Source organism: Sarcophilus harrisii, chromosome 6, assembly GCF_902635505.1.
Source record: "Sarcophilus harrisii chromosome 6, mSarHar1.11, whole genome shotgun sequence".
NCBI lineage: Eukaryota > Metazoa > Chordata > Mammalia > Dasyuromorphia > Dasyuridae > Sarcophilus > Sarcophilus harrisii.
This window is the reverse complement of record NC_045431.1, coordinates 178,620,613-178,645,346: the sequence shown is the minus strand read 5'-3', so window position 1 is coordinate 178,645,346 and position 24,734 is coordinate 178,620,613. Positions and strand designations below refer to the sequence as shown.

At 35.6% G+C, this 24,734-nt stretch overlaps 1 protein-coding gene across 1 annotated transcript in view; it reads right to left on the bottom strand.

Moving 5' to 3' along the window:
* Window positions 1–1,713: 1,713 nt before the first annotated feature.
* The window catches only part of MSR1 (macrophage scavenger receptor 1), a 75,193-nt gene continuing 52,172 nt past the window's right edge, over window positions 1,714–24,734 (bottom strand). Inside the window, exons 9-10 of the mRNA XM_003772828.3 lie at window positions 12,147–12,335; window positions 1,714–2,782 (exon numbers count right to left, since the gene is read on the bottom strand). Coding sequence (XP_003772876.1) covers window positions 2,649–2,782; window positions 12,147–12,335 — 323 coding nt within the window. The 3' untranslated portion in view covers window positions 1,714–2,648. The remainder of the gene's footprint in view (window positions 2,783–12,146; window positions 12,336–24,734) is intronic.

Genomic DNA, 24,734 nt, shown 5'->3' with positions numbered 1-24,734 from the left:
ACATTATTATGTAGTTGATTTATTACAACATAACTACCTATGCACAATGATGTCCTGATTCTTCTCAATTCACTTTTCATCAGTTCATCTATGTCTCTCTGCCACCTTTATTTGTTTTTTTCTGGAAATTATTTCTCTTGCCATTTCTAATGGCACAATTATAGGGCACAACTTGTTTGACTATTTCCCTATTAAGAAGCATCCCCTCAATTTCTAATTCTTTACCACCACAAAAAGAATTGCTTTAAATATTTTTGAATGTGGGTTCTTTTCCCTTTTCTTTGATCTCTTTGGATTATGGACCTAGTAGTGGTATATACAATTTTATAATCTTCTGGGAATAGTTCCAAATTGTTCTCTAGAATGATTGGACTAGTTCATAGCTCCACCAGAAGCTTATTAATGTACCTAATTTTTTTTCTCAACCCCTCTGGCATTTATCATTTCTGATAGATGTGATGTGGTACCTCAGAATTGTTTTAATTTGCATTTCTCTAATCAATAGTGATTTAGAAAATCTTACATTAGTATAGGCAGCTTTGATTTCTTCTTCTGAAAGCTGCCTGTTCAAATCTTTTGACCATACATCAATTGGAAAATGACTCTTATTTTTATAAATTTAACTCAGTTTCCTATATTTGATAAATGAGATCTTTATCAGAGAAACTTGTAAAAAATTATAATTTTACCTTTTAGCAAAATGTCATTTCCCTCATTATCTCTTTTAATTAGGTTCTTTTGTTTTTGATTTGTCTGAGATCATGATTAGTACCCCTGCCTTTTTTTTTTTTTACTTCAGCTGAAACATAATAAATTCTGCCCCAGTCTTTCAACTCTGTGTCTTTCTGTGTCAAGAATGTCTCTTATAAGTAATGTATTGCTGGATTCTAATACACTCTCCTATTTTATGGGTGAGTTCATTTCATTCACATGCACAGTTATGATTATTAATTGTATATTTGCTTCCATCATATTTTCTTCTGTTTATCCTTCCCTTTCTTTTTGTCCTATCCCTCTTCAAAAGTTTCTTTTGTCTCTGACCACTGCCTCTTTTAATCTGCCCTCTCTTATATCATTCCCTTCATATTTCTTAATCCCTTCCCTTCATATTTCCCTCCCAAATCAGATTTTCATACCCAACTAAGTATGTATGTTTTTATTCTTTTTTCTTAGAACTAATTTCAATGAGAGTGAGGTTTAAATATTGCCCACCTCTCTCATTTCCCCCTCCATTGTAAAAAACACTTCCCTGCATGTTTCTTTTATGTAAAAATTCCAGTCTATTTCTCCATTTTTTTTCCAGAGAATACCTTTTTTCACCCCTTAATTTTTTTAAGATCATTTCAACATAATAGACTCACACCCTAAGATATTGGGACAATGTTCCTTGCTTATGGGCAATAGAGTTGCCAGTTAGTGTGAGCTGTACTCAGTGCCAGCAAAGGGTTCCCTATAATCTCATTTTGACCAGTTGTCCAATTTCCTCACTATCTCTGCTGCCACCACATCCAAGGTCTGTTATTAATATTGTTACCCTGTGAATATGTTCTGGACAGGTTTCTACCCCAGTGTCTTAGATCTCTCCTGTTGACCTGCTAAGTTCTTAGGGTGGAAAAATATCTTCCTCTGATCTTTTGTTATCTCTACTACTTAAAAATTTGATTTGAAGAGTTATTTTTAAAATTTTTGAATGGAAATTTTGGGAGAATTCAGCTGAATTGTTGCCTATACTCCACTATGTTGGTTCTGCTTCTTTTTTTTTTTTCTAGGATGAATGATTGGGAAGATTTAGTGGAATGAGCAGAACCAAAACATATCCCAATCTCTTGATGATTCAGGTCAGCAACACCAGAAAAATGGGTTTGAAGAAATCATTAGAATATAATTCAATAAAATGAGATTTAAGCCTTTAGTCCATCTGATACTTAGTTGGTGTTTCCATGAATGAGTCAGTTGCTCTCCTTGAGCCTTATTTTCTAATATGTAAGATGGAGATAACAAAGTCTTTTACAATGGCCAAAGTACTGGGGAAATGATTAGGGTGTTTGATAAACTGGAGGTTGATGATAATTTCTATCATCTGTACTGGTTAATCAGTCAGTGTGGGTAACAGTTCCAAGTCAGAGAGGATCATTTGCAATCAGTCACAAGGGAGAAAGAGCTTTAGCCACAGTCACTTAACATTTGGCTATTATTTGCCAAGCACTGTGCTAAGTACTGAAGGTACAAAGACAGGCAAAAAATAGTCCCTGCCCTATGGAGTTCATATTTGACTTAAATATTTACTGAATCCTTACTATTTGCAGTGTCCTATCTTTGGTTCTGGGGATAGAAAGGCAAAACCAAATAAGATCATGTCTGTAAGAAGTTCCACTCACTGTTCAACTAGAAGAGTCAATTTGACATGCCCTTCAAAATCTAGATGATTCCCTTAAAAAACTAGGTTACAGACCAGTGCCAAGGATGTTAAAAGGAGCCAGTGGCAAATGACAAAACCATCCACTAGGAATCTTCAGGAAAAACTTCTTCAGTCAATGCCCTACACGGCTATGAAATGTGACATTGGCAAGATAGATTTTCATATCCAATTGGAAATGGAGTGACTTGAGAGAGGCCCTTGTGCTCAATTTAAGAGGAAGAAGACGATGTCACACCTTGCAAGTGACTCCAGCATCCTCATTGTGATTGCAGTTGGTCACACCCCAGCCTTTGAACAAACATTGCTCTAGAGACTGTTCTTTTCCAAAGCAGAGGACTTCATTCATCCATATGACACCAGTACCTGAAATGGCCCCAAAAAAAACTGAATCAGAAAAAGATAAGTCAACAAGTCATCCTTGAAATAAAGCAACCATCTGTGTTTATGCAAGTGCCACCAACTCGGTATGTGTATGTGTATGTGTGTGCATGTGTGTGATAGAGAGAGAGAGAGAGAGAGAGAGAGAGAGAGAGAGAGAGAGAGATACATATACATAAAGGCACAAAAGGAAACAGAGAGACACAGAAGCAGAGAGAGAGAGAAAGAAATAGAACCAGAGAGACTAAGAAACAGAAAAAATTATGTCATGGATCCTATGATCTCCTATCTCCATTTCTTCTTCTCTTCACACAGACCAGATTATCTGAGGACTGAGCTCAGGAAAAGGCACCTGGGAACTACCACTCAATGGGGTTCAAGATTTCTCATTTCTTGCACATGGGGCTTTAAGGAATTTGTTCCAGAATCTAGACCAGCAGAATCTGTTTTCACATGTAAATGACAACTGATGTTTCTATAACTCTTCTGAATGGTCTCATTTGAGCTTTATGAATCAGCTCTGTGACATAATTACAATCCTTTTCAATCCATTTCACAGATAAACAACCTGAGATTTAGAGAAATTGAGTGGCTCGTCCCCTATTCTGCAGCTAGTGAGTTCAGGGCAGGATCCCCATGTACCTGACCTCAAATCTGACATTGTCATTGACTACTTTCTTCTTTGCAAAGGGAAGTTTAAAACTGAATTAGAATGAAGGCACTTTGGGCTGAGGAGGACCTTACTACTGAGGAGACTGAGGCTCAAGTGTATAGTGTATTTGGCCCAGAAAATGCACTGAGGAAATCAGAGATCTAATATTTTAAGTCAGGTAATTTTTCTCTGAATCCTGTCCATATATACTAAACTATATTTTGCATTTTCTGGTATGTACTCAACTTAATTATAGTGAGTAATTAGATGTGTTAATGTAGTTTGGGGAAGATGTAGTCAGAATTTTGTTTTAAATTTAGGAATCAATATTTATTAGCAATATCAAGTGTTTGTCATCTTTCTTTGCTTTATCTTTCCTGGCTTAGGAAGGAAGAAAGGAAACAAGTATTTATTAAACAAGTATTAAGTGCTTATTATGTGCCTGACATTGTGCTAAGTGATACAACTATAGGTCAAAAGAGAAACAGTCCTTATCTTTGAGGTTACAATGTAATGAGGGAAGACAACATACAAAAGAGCCTGAAAAACTGGAGTGGGTAGGGTTAAGGATAAATGGCATGGGAGCATGGTTTTAAAATCTGGAAGCCTGGAAGGGGGTCAGAAGTAGAATGAAAACATGCCCTCCAGGAACCCTTCACAACATGAAAACTCTAGGAAGAACCTACTACGGGGGAGACAGAGACAGAGGGGTATTCTAGGTTGAGAAGATGATTAGGTGCTCCTGCGTAGGGAGACTCAGGTGCTGAAGAAATGGAACTACAGTCATACCTTCAACATATAAACTTTCCCCATCCCAATTTTTGTATATCATGGATTGGCATAAGAAATCAAATGGGAATTTTCAGGGAGTTTTGCAGCAGCTGTAGATGATAGGTGCAAATCAGCAAATGAGACAGAAAAAGTTTAGGAACTCAGAAATGCATAAAATATAGGAATAGTATTATGTAATATCAACATATTTTATATTTTAATACTATAATAATTCAGAGTTCTTCTCTGGTATGAAGAGTCAAAAAAATTTTACATGGATTTTCCAGATCATAGGGGTACCAACATCCCTAACCCCTATTATGTGGAAAGAATAGCTGCATATTTATCACAAAAACGAATTTGGTAGAATATTTTTTTCTATAATTTTGACCATAATTTAAGTAGTATAGCTATTAACAATTTTCTAAAAGTTTGATATAATTAACACGTAAACACTTCTGGACCAGGGTGTTTCCTCTTCCCTTTATAATTTCTTTTCAGTTAATAGGAATTCTTTTAATGAAATTATACAGTTTTTAAAATGTCATATTTATTGTTAACTCAGGCATTTTATATTTTATACATATTCTTCCATTTCCTTTTAATTTCTTTTTGTGAATATTAGGTTCCTAAAATTATTTTAATTTCATCTCTGTTGTGATTTTTTTGTTTACTTAATTTTTTATAATTTGATTTTTTTCCCCTTTAATTAGATTATCTATCAAAAGGCTTTATAAATATTTTACTCTTTTCAAAGAATAAACTTAATTTTTAATAATTTTTTACATAGTGTTTTTGTTTTAAATTTATCTATTATTTATTTTTCAACATTTTCTTTTCTGTGATTATTTTACATTTATTAATTTGTCATTTTCAGAATTATAAAATTGAAAATATAATTTGTATTTTTCTTTTCTTTGTTTTATTCTGAACTTCAGATAAAGCAAGCATTTCTATAACATAGTAGAATAGGAGAAAAAAGATGATTGTACACAGAATTGCAAATCTATTATGTATAATTTTCTATTCTTTTTAAATATATAATAGTTATGTAACTTGTTTTTTTTTCCTTTTTTAAAATCTTCCCCCAAGATGGCTGTTATAGACATAAATATGTGTATATGTACACGTATATTTATATATGTCTATTGTGTATGTATGTATGTATATGTTTTTGTATATGTGTGTCTTTATTTAGATATGTAAACCATTTTATACATACCTCTATTTGTCAGTTCTTTCTTTTTCTAAGTGCAATGTGTTCTGGGTATTTATATTTGGATATTTAGTTAATTTAAATTTGGGTATTTATAGTCAAAATGACTCATAACTGTTCTTAAAGCAATATTGTTGTACTATGTACACTGTTTTCTTGGTTCTTCTTATATCCTTCATTATTTTATACCAGTCTATCCATGGTTTTTTAAAGCTCATCAAGCTCCTCACTTCTTCTAGCATGGTGTATTTCATCTCCTATCATATATTGCAACTTGTACAGCCATTCTTCTACAACTTCATCTACCACATTGTTGCTCTGAAAAAACTCCCACCCTGGGGTCTAGCTGTGTTGATTGCCTCTCCATATTCATGTTTCAGGAAAGCCCCAACCATCATGTTTTAATTACCTACCTTCTCTCTATTTATATTTTCCAAAGCTTTACCAATCTCATTGCATGTGTACTCTTCTTGGTTCTCCTTCTGCCTGCCTCACTACCCCATTTCAGTCTCCTTTACTGGATACCATATATCTTTGTCATGTACCCTAAAGCAAGGTGCCCTCCAAGACTCTGTTATAGGACCTTTCTCTATTCTATTTCTTTTGACCAGCTCATCAGTTCCCATAGCTCAATTAAAATCTCCTTGAAGGCAATTCCCAGATCTGTTTGGCCAGCTCTAGGTGGACTTTCAAGATCCAAATCTGTTTCTCCTACTGTTATTAGATATTTGAAAATGGATGTACCCTAAGTACCTCAAATTCCATTTGTTCAAAACTAAATGTTTGATCTTTCCTCCCAAACCCTTTCTTCTCCAAGTTTCTCTGTAATTGTTGAGAGAAACCCCATCCTTTCAGTATCCTAGATTGATGACTTAAGTATTCTTTTGGATTCCTCACTTTCACACCAACTATATTAAATCTCATCATTTCTACTTTCCCAACACCTCTCCCACACAGAGTTTTCTCCACTTGCATGTTTAAGTTCTCATCTCTCACCTACATTATTGTATTAGTGTTATAGTAGCTTTCCACTGCCTCAAGCCTCACCCCATCTCTCTTCCACTTCAAACTATTCTCCATACAGTTGCCAAAACACTTTTTTCCCTATTAAATGTAGACTTCACCACATCATTTTTCTGCTCAATAAACTTAATGGTTGCCCATTATTTCTAGGATTAAATGCAAACAAAGTCCACTGGTTGGCATTTAAGATTATTTCTATTCTGGCCTATTTGTAACTTTCCAGTCTTTTCACATTTTAAACTTTTTCATGCAATCTATAGAAGGAAGGAAGCAAGCATTTATTAAACACCTACTTGCCAGAAGCATCACAAATATTACCACATTTGATCCTTACAACTTATTTTACAGATGATGAAACTGAATCAGACAAAGATTAAGTGACTTGCTCAGGATCACATCAATCGTAAGTGTCTAAAGGCAAATTTAAACTTCCTGATTTCAAGCCCAACTCTTTATCCATTGAAACATCTAATTGTTCCTAAAATCTGGTATTATCATATTTGCTGTTGCCCTCACATAGCAATCCATTTCCCTTCTACCATGCACTGTTCTGGTGCCAAGGATACAAAGACGGAAATTCAGTAGTCCTTGATCACAATGAGTGTTGTAGTGCTCTGAGAACTACAACATGTACACACATAGATATAACAAAGGGGTGAAGGAACACTTCCCTGGGAGGGATCAGGAATGGTTTTGACTAGGAAGTTCATTCCATCTGAGACCAGAAAAAAGCTAAGTCATAAGTGGGAATGTGGAGCAAATCTAGCAACAATATAGTAGTGGAAATTGGATTTCCTAGTTGGACAAAGAAGAAATTGGCTAAATGGTATGGAGGGAGAGTAATGGATAAGAATCTGGGAGCGCTCATCTGGAACCAGATCACGAAAGGTTTAAATGAGCAGAAAAGTTTATATTGGATCCTTGGAAAAACAGGGAATCACTAAAGTTTCTTGAGCAGAGTTACATGAGTCTCCAGAAGGCTTATTTGGCAACTGCATGGAGTTCTTTTTTTGAAGAAGGAAGAACCTGGAATCAAGATGACTAATTGAGAGACTATTCGAATGTTTCAGGGAATAAGTGACCATGACATAAATAAGAGTAGCAAATGTGTGAATCAAGAAAAAGGGTCAACCTCAAGAAATGTTATGGAGGTCCAATTAAGGAGACTTGGAAATTCAGTGAGTATGGAGGTCACAGGAAGATTCCAAATGGAGAAGGCTCAGACTAAATTGGGAAAGCTCAGGTCAGATTCCAACTGGTCCACCAACCCATCTAAGTGATTACTGCCCTTATATTGGTAATCTTGTATAAGAATGTGCCAAACTCTTTCCTGATAGGATCTGCAGTTTGTTGGATATGTATGAGCTCAGAGATTGTGTAGGCTCTATCCAGAAGGAATCTTGTAGTAACATCTTTGTCTTTGCTCCTGTAAGATCAATAAATTGGGGGCATTTTAGGATTCATTAGAATGTCAGTCTCCATCTTATTTATCCATAGGCCAATAGTAAACAGGACAAATAGGTAGCCTTGTGCCTAAACTTTTGCATGCAACTCTATTCTCTCTCCATTGTAAGAGCTTTCCTGACCTAACAAAACCTCTTGAAGTTCTGAAAACCAAGAAACAAAATTCTGGTTTTGTGTGAAGATGTTTCTGAATCAACCCTTACCAGAAGGACCTTCCATTTCTTCCTGCAAGTCCCAACTAAAATCCTACCTTCTATAGAAAGTCTTTCCTGCTCCCAATGAATGTAAATGTCTTATTTTTACTGATGAGCTCCAATTTATTCTGTTTATGGCTCATCTGTGCAAGGATGCATCTAGTTCTAGATTGTGAGTGTTGTGAGGTCAGGGAATGTCTTTGGACTTTAAAAAAAAAAAAAAAAATTAATCCCTAGAATTTAGAGCAGATCCTGACACAGAATAAGTACTTGTTGATGATTGGCTCACATTTTAGTCCAAAGTTTAATATTCCCAAGGAAAATGTCTGCCCCAAAATGAAATGTTATTCCTCCACCTTGAACACCAGCCATTACAATCCAAGAAGCAATCTGGAGGACACCGATCAGTGGATAATCCCTAAACTTGATAAACAAACCTTGCTAATCATTGAGTTGGCAGTGTGGTTTATTTATTCAATTTGAGCTTTCACTGCCTATTTCAGTCTATTTGTTATTTTTGAATCTATGCCCTTGAGCTTGTTTAATTATGCACAAAAACCAATTGGAAGCAGCTTCAAGCTTAGAATGCTATTTCTTATTTGCATATTTCCAAAGATCTTTGTTTTAACCCCAAGGGCTGTCTCTCCTTATCTATGTTAACAATTTCCTGAGTAAAATAGCCAGAACCGCCTTCTTCTAGTAGCTAGCCTTGTGGTGATGAATTTATTTGTTCATAGTTAGACAGATGCTGAGACAATGCATCAGTCCTCAGACTGTCCATCTGTGAACTAGTAAGTTAACCTTTTTCCACAGGGCAGACCTGCTAGAGCTTTTCCTTTATTAATCTAACCCTTGAGACTCAGGGTCACTATCCTGGTCCAATAAGATTTAAAAATACAAATCTCATTGATGTGGATTGTTTTTTCAAAGGATGCAGCCAAAGCAAAACTGAGTTATGAGTTTACCACAGAAAAGTCAATTTAATGATGTCTTCTTTAATTTCTTTTGACATTGAGGGGATATCAATAGTGTTATCCAGTGGTTACCCCTGGGTATCATTATGTGATAGAATGAGCTTTTTCAAGCTCTCCTTCTTTTTACTCATATATTTCTTTGCTGATATGCCTTATACCATTTTAAAAAATGTTGTTTGAAATGTGTTTTAGACTCTTCATACCCATCATGTACTTCTCCATTGACTTTGGGATAAAACTCAGGTTTAAGTCTTTGGAGTCTATAGTGTTCTCTTAGTCAGAGAACATTAGAATGTACAATAACATTGAAAAGATCTGTGTATTAAAAAGATGAGATATTTGGGTTCATAATAATGATAATGATTATGATGATGATAAAAATTGCTTCCATTTATATAAAAGCCAGTTAGGTATACAGTGGATAAAACATAGGGCCTGCAGGAATATTCATCTTCCTGAATTCAAATGTGACCTCAAATACTTATTATCTATGTGATCCTGGGCAAGTAAATCATTAACCCTGTTTGGCTCAGTTTCCTCATCTGTAAAATGAGCTGGAGAAAGAAGTGACAAAGAACTGCAGTATCTTTGCTAAGAAACCCCAAATGGGGTCATGAAGAGTAGGAAACAATTGATATGACTGAACAACAGCATTTATATGGTTCTTTGATTCATTAATTATCTCATTTAGTCTTCTCAACAACTCTTGAAATAGATGTTATACTCTTCCCATTTTATGTGAGGAAACTCAAAGTTTAAGTGATTATTTCATGAATTTTCATCCTTAAATTTCTTCAGGATGACCTTTCTTGGATGAGTCTCTTTCCAAGGATGCCACAGACAAATGTGTATACCAAGTTAAGAGAATTCCTTGGCTGCTACACCCCTTTTTAAGCTAATGTCTTTCCTGGATTTCAGTTTGACTGAGGCAATACCCATTCAGAAATTAAGGCTAGGTTGTAAATGAGGCAAAGAATCTCCTTTTTCACCTACTCTAAAAAAATCTAAATAAATAAATGAATGAATAATATCATAAATTCCTCTTTTAAGCTCTTCATAACTTCTTTTCCCCAGTCTTCTTACAACTTGATCTCTCTGCATATTCTTTGATGTAGTGACATTGGCTTTTTGATTGTTCCCAGAACAAGGCGTTTCATCATTTAGTTCTATTAAGAGGCCATCTTCCTTCTCTTCATTTTCACTTCCTTGTTTCTTCCCTGGCTTCTTACAAGTTCCAGCTAAAATACCAACTTTTGCAACAAGGTTTTCCACATCCTCCTTAATCTCATTGCATTGTTTTCTAAGACAACCATCAATTTATCCTGTCCATATATTATTTGTACCTGTTGCCTTGCCATTAGACTGAGGTCCCTAAAGATATCTACTGTCTTTTGCCTTTTCTTTGTATCCCTACTGCAGAATTGTTAGCCAAGGATAAATCTCAATAAATACTGTTTGACTGACTGACTCATTGAGAAGTTTCTGCCATATTTCAGGTTTTAATGCTATCAGTATGCCATTCACAAATAGGAACATATAATGGTCCTCACTCTATAGAAATCCTTCCTTGACTTTCACTGCCTTGGGTTTCCTCCTTACCCACAAGAACCTCATTGGATATTTTATCTTGTTGGGCAAAGAGTCTTTATGCCAATTTTTTTTTCCTGTTGTATGATATTTTATACTCAACAATCCACAAATCCAATGCAATCTTCTATTTTCTTCATCTTTCAGCCACTTGTATGACAGCAATGAAGTAGTTTTCGGTGGAATATGACTTTTGTAAGTCAGTCAGTTCCTTTTACAGCCCTCTAAATTAAATCAGTAATTAATGTGACATCTAGTGACTTTAATGCAAAGTTAGAAGGCAAGGATGGTAAAAAAAAATATGTTGGAAAATAGAGAAATATAAAGTAAGGAATGAGAGACATAGGAATCTCATGCTGAAATACAATGCAAACTTTCCTCCAGAATGTAATTAGAAGATGCAGGACACATCAAGCACAAACCCACAAACATATATACTCAGATATAGAAATTAATTATACTTTAACCTGCGAAATGACACATTACTGAAGTGTCAATCATACCTGAATCATCAATAATCCATAGGTATATCACTTAGCTATTAGAGAACAAATTAAAAATAATACAAAATTAGGAGAAGAAAAGACAAAAATAAGAAAAAGTTATGATTCCAGTCAGATCTCTTCTAATCCAACAAGGCAGTGGGAACAGATAGCAATGTAAGTGGCCATAGAATGTAATCCCCTATGCTGACCCTGTTGTGGATCCCAGGATTTAATGTTTTCTAAATGCTTTGTGTATTTGTCAGGTGAAGAGCTCACCTCGGTAGAAAGTCTTACATCAAATAGAATTAAATGGATTCACTGTTCAGATAGAGTGAGGCAGATGAGCCCGGCAGAAAATATCCAAGGGTTATTTTTTCCCCAGGAGATAAAACTGGAGAAGAAGACCTCTCTTTCTGGCTTCTGTCAGTCATTAAGAACTATTCTCCATTAAGATAGAACTGGTTGGAATCAGGAGTTGGCTGAAGCCAGAGAGTGAATTGTTCAATTTTCATTGTGAGCATTTACACTTTGGATATAGGCCAATGCCACAATTTAGGACTTGTTTTATTATTTTGTTGAATGTCTAGACTTAAGAGAATGATGTGGAGAAAAAAAGCAATAACACAGATTCTACTAAAAACATGTCTTACATATATACTTATTTTGTATTTAATTTATCCTCTAATATATTTAACATGTATTGGTCATCCTGCCATCTAGGGGAGGGGATGGGGGGAAGGAGGGGAAAAACTGGAACAAAAGGTTTGGCAATTGTCAATGCTGTAAAATTACCCATGCATATAACTTGTAAATAAAAAACTATTAAAATTAAAAAAAAAACAAAAAAGCATGTCCTACTTACTTTTTCTTTCTCCTGGAGAATATTGCTACATTTATCTGCCTATCTATCTATCTATCTGTCTGTCTGTCTGTCTATCTGCCTGTCTTAATTAGTTATAACCGCTCTTCTGTAAATGGCTTACCACTTCCAAAATAGGCATCCTTATGCACCTTTTCAACCCCGGAGTAGCCCAAACTCTTACAGACAACCAATCCATTTCTCAACTCCCAACGGTCATCACAGACAGTGCCCCAGTGTCCATTATGGAAAATCTCTACTCGACCCTCATTGGGCTGGCTTCCACCCACAAGTCGGACAGTTTTGATTGGAGCTGTAGCTATGAGAAAGAAAATTTCCATTAGACTCATTCAACTTATTTGATACCAAGAGCAAATATTTTAACCAAATTCATTGATTTCCAATTTGGAGGTAGATATGGACTTTGCAAATGCCTTCATTCTGGTCAAATTTCATCTGCAAGCTATGATTGATTAAAGAATGTTCAATTATACAATTGATTTCCTTTTGTTAAAAAAGTCAAAGAATCATAAACAATGTAAGTCTCTAGCATAAGATGAGAATTAAATTGAATAAAAATAAATTGAGGGTTTTCCATGAAGAGGAGGATTGATTAAATTTTAAAGAATATTCTCTCTGTGTCTCTGTCTCTGTCTCTCTCTTTGTCTCCGTCTCTGTCTATCTTTGTCTCTGTCTCTCTGTCTCTGTCTTTCTCTCTCTCTCTCTCTCTCTCTCTCTCTCTCTCTTTCTCTCTCTCTCTCTCTCTCTCTCTCTCTGTCTCTCTCTCTCTTCTCCACTCCCCCTTTCTCTAACTAAAGCTATGACAGGTGAAAGATGAAATGACTGAAGAAACAAAGGCTTGAACTTCTGAACTTATCAATTTATCACACAATGAATACTATTTACATAACAAATCAAGATCAGACCTCCTCAGCTTGAAACACAAATCCCCCCCAATACAGGGGGAGACAGATCTTTATGTATTAAAAACAATTACTCAAATAAGAGCAACTAATTAAAAGAAAACAATTAATTTGGACAAGTAGGTAATCTGATTTCTAATAATTGGAAACATTAGGAGTTGGGAGGCAGAAAGAGAGAAAACAGATATAATTCCATGAAATTATAAGAGGTTCCTCACTTCCCTCCTTCCTCTAAATTATCCAATCAAAGGAATCTGATTAATTAGGACAGGACCAGTTTTCAGATAAGACACGAATTGCTTGAGATTTATAATTGTGAGAAAATGCCTTTCATCAATCTTTGGATCTGACCAAGTTTCTAATCAGCATTATGTGGGTTCTTGGTTAAGGGTCTATAAGAAACAGGAAGAGATGGCCCAGCTTCCCAACCATGCAAGGCTAGGTTCATACAATATAATAAAATTTCTCCCAACTCCCACAAATGGATACAGTTTTATCACAGGACAGTAAAATAATTGAAAAAAAAATTATCTAGCTCTAGATTAAGTCACAAGATGGAGTCAATGGTGTTCACTTAATTCTCACTATTGCTTTCTATTTTAATTCATTCAAACTTTCCTGTTCTTCAGATGGACTATTGACTAACTAGTTCCCATAGCCCCACCATCACTCCATTGAGTGAATATAGTCCCAAGCCATTCTCTGATCAGTGTTCTCCCTTGCTCAAACCCCTTCATTTCTATGTTGTTACTGTGCAGCCATTCAGTTATGACTCTGTGACCCTATGTATCATACTGAGGTTTTCTTGACAAAGATACTGGAATAGTTTGCCATTGTCTTCTCCAATTAAGACAGACAGAGGTTAAACTATTTGTTCAGAGTCACACAGCTAATTTCCAAGGTTGAATTTGAACTACAGCCTTCCTGAGTGTCTCTAGCTACTGAGCCACCTATAGTATATGTAAACTTCTGATTCTTTTATTTATTCATTCAATAAACATTCATTAAGCATCTACTCTGTTTCAAGCACTTTGCTAAGTGCAGGGATACAAAAGAAAAATAAAGAGGCAAAAGACAATTTCTACTCTTGAGCTTGCAGTCTGATGGATCCTGAAACTCAAGATTCTCCACCAGTATGGCACTCTCAGATGCCTCTGTGTGGAGATCTATGGTTAACTCAAAGATGCAATGGATACAATGTTGGACTTGGAGTTAGGAAGAGGAGACACAAATTAGCTATAGCCCTTAGCAAGTCACAACTTCTGTTGGTCTCAGTTTCCCCATCAATAAAGTAGAGATAATAAAGTAATTATTATTATTATGACTGAAAAGCAGAATAGTAGGTCTGATCTGCCCTAGACAGAACTTGTGCCACACACTGAAGTCCAGGAACCCAGAAGGGAATTTGAGTTCCCACTCTGAGACAGAAGCTAGAGTGCTGTAACAAGACAGCTTGAAGGTGAGCCAATGCTTCTAAAATAATTTAATTAAGTTGGATCACTCCAGAGTACCAGAGGGCTTCCCTGTCTATAACGCTAGGATAGCTTTCTCCCAAGTGCTTTTTTTTGAAAAAGGGTCCATTTGCCATAAACAATAAACAAGTTCCTTTGAACATTTTAAGAAAGTATTGTTTAGCACAAGGAACCATAATTATACATTCTAACTGAATATATCCCAGAAATCTTCTGGGGGGAAGAATCACAGCTTTTTATCCAAGATTGCATAAATGTTCCAGGCTTCAGAATTAAAAATTTCATGAATAGAAAAGACTCCAATTCTTCAAAAAACTGGGATCTTCTCAGAGTGGGCGTGGTCTTCACTGGATTAGATGATAGTATTGTGCCACAGTTACCTTTTATTGTCCTGCCTCAATTTCCCCAATTGTTCTGCCTCAGTTTCCCTAATTGTCCTGCCTCAGTTTCCTTAAATTGTTCTGCCTCAATTCCCCTGGTTTAAACCCCCCTTTTCTGCTCATCTGAACTGAGATAATTAGGACTGTGGAGATCTGACATTCCAGAAGATAAGACTCCAGATGTCCTATCTCAGATACCTAATTGGCATTGTCTAAATCTAAGCCCCAGACTTCCTGGATCTAGTTGGACATCTCCTAAATCCTCCCAATTTGTAAGAATTTGTGGTCCTACACCTTTTGGACTCCACCACCTTTTGTTTACCCGAGCTTAGAGCTCATGTCATTGAGAACTCACATTAGCTGCTGGATGCTTTGAGACATCAGCCCTGGGGCAACATGCCCCCAGCCCAATCTCTCCCTTTCAGAAATTCAAATAAAATACTAAAAACTCTCTAATCTCTATCTTGCCTCAATTTCTCCAGCATTACAATAGTACCTGTGCCCCTTCTTATTAGAAAGGTCCTTCCTATGAATAGCTATGGCTGGAAACAAAAATGGTTTCTAGCTGGCAGACTCTATGATGAGGAGCTAGACTGATTCTCAGTACACAGTCATGCTCTCATTTAATCACGGCATACGACTATGTTTTACTTTATTCAATAAACATTCATTAAGTGCATTGTATGTGCCCTCTAGAATCTCTTATTTTTTAGTTAAGAAACTTCTTCTCTCCACCACATTTCTTACCTCTCCTGACATTTACAGTAACAGTCTTTCCCCAGAAGATAACACTTCCTTAAATAGCTTCCTTGCTTAGTCTCAGAGGCAGTTTCTCTCCAATTCCCTGATTCCCTGGTCCTGGAAGCAGACTTGACATGCTCTTGCTTTCCATGAAGATTTCCATATCTTTCTTTTGCCAATCTTTCCTCCTTTGAGGTTTATTTCATCTTGCTCTATCTTCCAGTTCAGATTCTGGTGACATCTCCATTAATTCCCAGCTTATTCCTTTTCCTTTCTCAAGGATTCTGTGCCTGGCTCAAAGGCTTCCTCTCTGTCTCAACACTTTTCCTTATTCCTGTGGGCTTCAATGTACATGTTGATGTCTCTTCATGCACACTAACTTCCTAGTTCCTCACCCTCACTTTATGTTGGTATACCCATCAGCCATACCAAGGATGGCCATACCCTTGATCACTCTCAAATGCTGCACTTCCACTTCAAGAATTCTGAAATTTCTTTATTTTTGTATATTTTCTTTATCTAACCTCTTCTCATTCCATCTCTGCCTATATCTTATTCCTCACATCTCAATTCTTTAGCTTCATCATTATCTCCAGGCCTTTCATCCATCTGGAATAATCTCTTGAGTCATCCCTAGTAGGATGCAGTAGAGAGACAGCCAGACCTGGAATGAGGAAGACCTGAGTTCAAATCTAGCCACAAATACTTAATAACTGAGTAACCCTGGGCAAGTCACTTACCCCTGTTTGCCTCGGTTTCCTTATCTGTAAAATGAGCTGGAAAAAATGGCAAACTGTTCCAGTATCTTTGCCAAGAAAACCCCAAATGATGTCACAAAGAGTCAAACATGACTGAATCAGCTGAACAGCAAACCCCAATCTTGAAACTATATTTAACCAGTTCAAGTTATACTGTCTTCTAGCCTCCAGTCTTTACCACTCTTGCTCTACGTTCATTTAGAAGCTATCAAATACCATCACTGGAACATTCCTACCATCTGCCTCCTCTGCTCATACTGCTCAACAGTCCTGGACAGAGCACACCATAGAACTGAATGGAGTCACTACAAAGTACTCGGATCTCAACTGGGTTCCCACTGCCATAAATAATTCTTTTACAGTTTCCTGATTATCTCTCCATCTAATTCCCTCACAGTTGTAATGTCAATCTTTTCTTCTTTCCTCAAGGTCCTCACACTACCCAAACTTCTACTGTCTCAACAAAGGACTTTATGAATATAAAGAACTCTGAGTCTACCTAGCTCTTCATTGTTTAATGCATTTATACCACCTCTTCCTTCACATTCTCTTCTTTCTCAGTCTAATATCTGATGCTTAATAAATGTTTGTTGATCGACACTGATGCAGAGGCTGTCCTGTATCCAATCTCATCTATCTCTGACTCCTTCTCAACCTCCTTTCCTGGACCATAATTCATATCCTGACTCTCAAAACTGTAAATATGCTATAAGGTTTTGGAAACTCTTTCTCCTCTTTCCTATATCTCTAAATGGTTTAAATCAGAGTCTCTTGGAACTCACTGACTTACCTTTCCCTTTAAAGCTAACAGCTCATCTTTTTTCCCATGTGAAATTAATAGTCCTTATTTGAATATCCCTTAGTCTCCAAAGAATTACATGATTTTTTTATTTTGTAAGTTTTATAATCCTGTCTTAAAACAGTTATATGTAAATGAGCCAAGGGACCATTCTGCCCTGTAGCTCTATGTTTTCAACACAATACATAATTTCTGAGCCTTTGAAACTGCTTCTTCATGCTCACATTTTTTCCAGTTTTTAATAATAGTTAATTCTCTGCCCTTTAAACCATAAAATCTCCCCATACATATGAGTAATCACCCTACATCTTACATAAGATTTACTTTTTTACTTACATTTACTTACATTTATGCTACAGTTTATTTTCTATCTCAAAATGCTTACATCCCATCTGACAACTGTGTTTCTTCACACAAATATTTTTAGCAATTTTTATTAAGCCAAAGATCTTTTCCTGTTCATTTCAGTCATCAAAATGTTCAACTATGAGAGAAATAATATCTTATGTTCTTTACCAGTCTATATAACTTTTTTCTTTACATAAAATCACTTTTAATGTTTTAATGTTCAGGATATGAAAGGGATATGATATATGTATAAGAATGGATAAAAAGTAATATTGTGGGTGGAGAACATTTACAACTGGAGAGATTATGAAATACCACTTGTAGGAACTATCTCCTGAATTTTTTTAAAGAAAGCTAGAGAATTCTACAAGGCAGAAGTGAGCAGGTATAACATTCTAGATATTGGAGATAGCCAAGGCAAAGGTGGAATATGGAATTTTAATGTGAGGAACAGGAAATAGATCATTTTAGCTGGAAATTGAATAAATGAAGAGGAGAAATGTGATAGCAGTGCAGAAAGTTTGGATCTGTAATACTGAACAGAGGAGATTATATTTTATCCTAAAGGAAATAGAGAATGCTAGAAACTTCTTGAGTAAGAGAGTGACACAGTCAGACCTGAGCTTCAGGAATACAAATTCTGCAGTTGTTTAAAGAGTGGATTAGAGAAGGGGGAGGCTGAAGGGAGGGAGACTCAGTAGGAGCTATATTACCTCTCTGTCCCTTCAAGGGAATGAGCAGGACCTCTGCTCATCCTCACCCAGGAGTCATAACTCTTAGAAACATTCTAATGGAGCAGTAATGAACTGAACTAGCTATACCCAGAAAAAGAACTCTGGGAGATGACTAAAAACCATTACATTGAATTCCCAGTCCCTATATTTATGCACACCTGCATCTTTGATATCCTTCACAAGCTAATTGTACAATAATTCAGAGTCTGATTCTTTTTGTACAGCAAAATAATGTTTTGGTCATGTATACTTATTGTGTATCTAAGTTATATTTTAATATATTTAACATCTACTGGTCATCCTGCCATTTAGGGGAGGGGGTGGGGGGGTAAGAGGGTGAAAAATTGGAACAAGAGGTTTGGCAATTGTTAATGCTGTAAAGTTACCCATGTATATATCCTGTAAATTAAAGGCTATTAAATAAAAAAAAAATAAATAAATAAATAAAAAAAAAATAACTCTTAGAAACACCTGGCTCATGTTCTCTGCTCACTTCTGAAAATGATGTACAGATTCACGAGGGCCTTTACTCAATGTAGTGCTAGAGTTAGAAGTGAAACCCAAATTTATGGGCACCATTTTGAGATAAATTATTATTTTCCTATCACATTAATAACCAATTATTAGATTAGGATTAAGGATTTTCCCTTTATTTCCTCATTCAGGGACTAGTTCCTGCGGGCCAGTCAGACTCTGAAGAATATTGCTGATAAATGAGATTGGCCAAATCCTCTGGAAACATGTGATTTGGGACTGAATCTTGTCCAATTAAAAGATCTTTTTTTTTTTTTGAGAGTGTGTCTAATCTGGGTGAATTCTTGTCTTTAGGATAAAAGCTCATGCCATTGTACCCCTCCATTGGAATCTAGGGGAATCCAATTTATGAAAGAGAAAATCAAAAGTAATAGTCTGGGTAGAGATGAATTCCTTTGTACAAATTGCTGGAGGCAGCTGACTTTCTTGATCAAGGCATTGTTCTCAGGAAGAGAAGCTTCTAATCCACCTCTTCATTAACATGAAGACCCTTGTCATCTTTCTCTCTCACTTTTGCCACAGCTTTATAATTACTAATTTCTCTTTCTTTTCACTATTGTGGACTTGCCCTGTTTGAGGTACTGGAAACATAAAGGTAAAAAAAAAAAACACTTCTTTATTTGACTAATTATTTCCTCTCTAACCCATTTCCATATGCAAAATAGATATTTTTAGTCAAGTCATCCCCCTGTTCAAGAAGTTTCAGTGATTCTATTGTTTCTGGTATGAAATACAAATGCTTCTGCTTGATGTTTAGAACTTTAGAGATTGGGCTAACAACCTTTCCTTCTTCACATGACTTCCCTTCTCGCAGTATGCATTTCAATCAGGCCTACTTGCAGTTCTTTATGCACAATATTCCATTTCTTTCCTTTGTATCCTTATATAGACTATTCTCATGACTTAAATGTTGTTCTTTAGATTTCCTTTTCAGAATTTCTAACTCCCTTCAAAGCTCAGGTCAAAATAAAGTTCTTATTCAAGACCTTTTTTTCATTCTCCCTCCTGTTGGTTTTCTTCCATTGAAATTATTCATTTACTACTCTTAAATAACTATAGATTAAAGAAATGCAAATTAAAAAAAAACTCTGAGATACCACTGCACACCTCTCAAATTGGCTAAGATAAGAAGAAAAGATAATGATAAATGTTGGAGATGATGTGGAAAAACTGAAATACTAATGCATTGGTAATGAAGTTGTGAAATGACTCAACCATTCTGGAGAGCACTTTGGAAATGTGTCCAAAGGGCTATAAAACTGTGTATTTCCTTTGATCCAACAGGGCTACTATTGGGTCTGTATCCCAAAGAGATCATAAAAAAGTGAAAAGGACCCATATGTGCAAATTGTTTATAGCAGTTCTTTTTGTAGTGACATGTCCATCAATTAGGGAATGGCTGAATAAATTATGCTATATGACTATAATGAAATATTATAGTTCTATAAGAAATTATGATCATGCTAATTTCAAAAAATCCTGGAAAGATTTATCTGAACTCATGCTGAGTGAAGTGAGCAGAACCAGGAGAACAATGTACACAGTAACAGTAAGATTATGTGATAAACTTAGCTCTTCTTAGCAATGTGGTGATCCAAGACAATTCCAATAGACTTTGGATGGAAAATTCTGTCTGTATCCAGAGAGAGAATTATGGAGACTGGATATGGTTTGAAGCATAATATTTTTACATTTTTTTGTTTGTTTCTTTACCTTTTTCCTCATTTTTTTCTTTTTTGGCATGATTTTTCTTTTACAACATGACAAATATGGAAATATATTTAAAAATATTATATATTTATAACATATTGGTTGTCTGCTATCTTGGGGGGAGGTTAAGGGAGGGAGGGAGAAAAAATGGAACACAAAATTTTACAAAATGAATAGTGAAAACTATCTTTAGATATAATTGGAAAAATAAAATACTATTGAGAAAAAAATAAATTATTCATTTACTATGTATTTCAAAAAACCTCATCTGAATCACTGTTTTCTGTCAGGAGAATGTTTTAGTTCTTCAAGGGAAGGGACTGTGGTTTTTTAATCTTTGTGTTTCCAGCACCTACAATAGTGATGGTTCATTATAAGTGATTAATAAATGCTTGTTGAATTTAACTGAAGTACAAAAAGGATATCAGATAATTCTTGTGTAGTTTTAATGGAAAGGAACTAGTGTGGATTGGTATCAGTCTTGCTACTGATAAGCCCCCTCATTACCAAAGAGTTCTAGTAGTCACCTTGGAAAATTAGCCATAATAACAAACATTATGTCAGCAGGGAACAGTTCAGAGAACATTTTCAAAGGATATTGACTATTTTGGATCATGTTCAGAAGAGGGCCAGTAGGACAATGAAAGCCATAGAGACAGTCTCATATGAGGATTAGTGGAAAGAATAAAGACTGTTTAATCTGAAGAAGAGAAGGTTTGGGGGGTATGAGCTTGGGAATGACTGTTTTAAAGCTATTATGTGGAATCAATTCAGTTTAGCTTTTTCTATATGGAAGGTACATCAAACTAGGTATACAAAGACACCAGAGAATTATCTAGATAGATGATGCAAATGTCTTTCATAGTAAGGAGCTTACCAAAATATTAAAACAATCCTAATTGAACAGACTGACTTCTAAGAAGGATAAGATAAGGATATGAACTAAGGCATGTACTTAGACCAAAGACAAGGTGAACGGTATTTTCATTTTTTGTTTCATTTTTTATCTACTTTTTGCTTCCATTCTTGATCTGTGAGCTGTCTTGCCTAGGCTTCCAACTTCTAAATATTTTTGTATCTGAATAAGTGACCCATCTGCAAGGGCATGTATGAATTCCATGCCATCTAGTTATCCCAGATTGCCCCTTAATTTCTTTACCATCTCATCTAGTTATAGTGCCCAGAGATCCCAAAGTTTATATTTTAGAATGGAGACAATAGAATCTTAGTCTCCCCAACAATTAAATGTTGGAAAATCCAAAGTGAAATTATAGATCTGGAAAGTAGCTGCTAATCTCACAAATTTGACATCCTAAATTGTCATCTCATGTGCTTACCAGCCTGTAATAGATTCATCACAGAGTTGTGAGGAAAAGTGAAGGCAGGTTCAATCCAATTCTCCCCCTCATTATCATTAACCAGTAAACTGTGGTAATACATCAATAAACCTCCTGCAAGTGTAAACTATGAGTATTGTATTGATCTTTCACATAGTGTAAGAATGTGGACTACTAACAACCTCTGATTTACAAAGCATTTGCTATTAAAATATTGGGGTATTGTGCAGAAAAGAATGATCAACTAACTCTCTAGTTTCACTCCTTTATCGTTTTGAACCCACTCAGGTCATATAGGAAGAGACAATGTCTTCTCTAAATTTTGCATCTTTCTCTTTCTGGGCTCTAGCTGGAACTTTCACCCCAAGTGTTATCCTTTTACCCTAGAAAGAACAAGGGTTCTTTCCATTCCTGTTTTAGATTAAAAACCAGAAACTTAAGACTTGGCATTTTTCTGTGAGAGTTGGCAATCCTTTATAATCTCAGACCACAGACTAGAAGGGAGAAAAAAGAAACCTTTAATTGCTTTTTTCTTCTCTTTCCTTATTGAGAGTACTTTTCAAGTGTTCTGATTATATGCAACTTTCCTCTCCAGAAGAGAAGTCTTAGTCTCTGGGAAACAAAGACTTCTGGAACATTTGGAACCAGTTAAGTAGATTTATGGCATAAATGTTTGTCTTTGAACCTTTTCCACCTGCATGCAAGAGCAGTTTCCCTATCCCAAGATCTTATCTGACTTGGAGTAAGAAAGTCTTTTTTAATTGCCATCAGATGGCCAAACCCATGCCCCTTCAAGATATTCCTTTCAAGAAATAACACCTCATCTCACTATGCCCCTTAAGATTCTTTGAGTTTCGCAAAAAAAATAAAAAATAAAAAATAAAGGAGGGTGTGATTAAGAAGCCTGTATAAGATATTCATTTCCTTTTTAATCCTTAATTCCAAATGTTAACCTTGATTCTACATGGACAGTACAAGCCTTCCTAGCTGCCTTCTGAGCTTCCTTTTGTATATACTGGATATGCAGAGTCCAGTTTTGATAGCTAGTGGGAGAAAAAACTCAATTTATCCTGGAGCTCAAAAAGTATGATAATAATAATCAACAAAGTAATATTTCTTAAATATGAAAAATCAGCTCTGTGAGGTCACATGCAGGAAGAACAATTAAGGGAAAGAATTATCATTCCTTTATCCATCTCTAATTATATATATTTTCCCCTCTAAGAAAATTTAAGTCGACAAAGAAAAGATCTAACTTAGTTTCAATTGATCAAGCATGGACAGAAGCAGCTACACCCAAAGAAAGAACACTAGGAAATGAATGTAAATTGTTTGTATTTTTTGTTTTTCTTCCCGGGTTATTTATACCTTCTAAATCCAATTCTCCCTGAGCAACAAGAGAACTGTTCGGTTCTCCACATATATATTGTATCCAAGATCTACTGTAACCTATTTAACATGTATAGGACTGCTTGCCATTTGAGGTAGGGGGTGGAGGGAGGAAGGGAAAAATCGGAACAGAAGTGAGTGCAAGGGATAATTTTTTTTTTGTTTGTTTGGTTGTTTTTTCATTAAAGATTTTTATTTTCAAAATATGTAAATGGATAATTTTCAGCGTTCACCCTTACAAAACCTTGTGTTCTTTTTTTTTTATTATTTAATAGCTTTTTATTTACGGGTTATATGTATGGGTAACTTTACAGCATTAACAATTGCCAAACCTCTTGTTCCAATTTTTTACCTCTTACCCCTCACTCCCTCCCCCAGATGGCAGGATGACCAGTAGATGTTAAATATATCAATATATAAATTAGATACACAATAAGTATACATGACCAAACTGTTATTTTGCTGTACAAAAAGAATCAGACTCTGAAATATTGTACAATTAGCTTGTGAAGGAAATCAAAAATGCAGGTGTGCATAAATAGGGATTGGGAATTCAATGTAATGGTTTTTAGTCATCTCCCAGAGTTCTTTTTCTGGGTATAGCTAGTTCAGTTCATTACTGCTCCATTAGAAATGATTTGGTTGATCTCCTTGCTGAGGATGGCCAGGTCCATCAGAACTGGTCATCATATAGTATTGTTGTTGAAGTATATAATGATCTCCTGGTCCTGCTCATTTCACTCAGCATCAGTTCGTGTAAGTCTCTCCAGGCCTTTCTGAAATTATCCTGTTGGTCATTTCTTACAGAACAATAATATTCCATAATATTCATATACCACAGTTTATTCAGCCATTCTTCAACTGATGGGCATCCACTCAGTTTCTAGTTTCTAGCCACTACAAAGAGGGCTGCCACAAACATTCGTGCACATACAGGTCCCTTTCCCTTCTTTATGATTTCTTTGGGATATAAGCCCAGTAGTAACACTGCTGGATCAAAGGGTATGCACAGTTTGATAACTTTTTGAGCATAGTTCCAAACTACTCTCCAGAATGGTTGGATTCGTTCACAACTCCACCAACAATGCCTCAATGCCCCAGTTTTCCTGCCTGAGGGATAATGTTGTAAAAAATTACCCTGGCATGGGTTCTGTCAATAAAAAGTTATTTAAAAAAAAAAGAAAATTTAAGGAAATGAGGTCAAAATAACAAAAAAAAAATCCAAAAATTTCTTATCAGTTTTTTTCAATTTTGTGAGTAATCCAGATAAAGAAGTAAAGCAAAAAAAAAAAAATCTGTTGAAAGAATTTATTAGAATATTTGGCTTGATTTCTATAGCATGAGACAAAATGCTTCAACAATTATGATTTCCTTTGATTCTTCCCCTTTACCAAGAGAAGAGCTTTACCTAGGGGATCATTATTCCCATTCTGCTAAGCTAAGTTCATAGCCTGAGAAATAAAAGTGATTTATCCCAAGCCCCATCATTAGTTCATGGCACAGCTAGGAGAGCCTCATTGCTGCTCTCACCCATTAGGATTTTGTGCTATTAATTTTAAATTTGTGTCTTATCCTGCTCTAGATTGG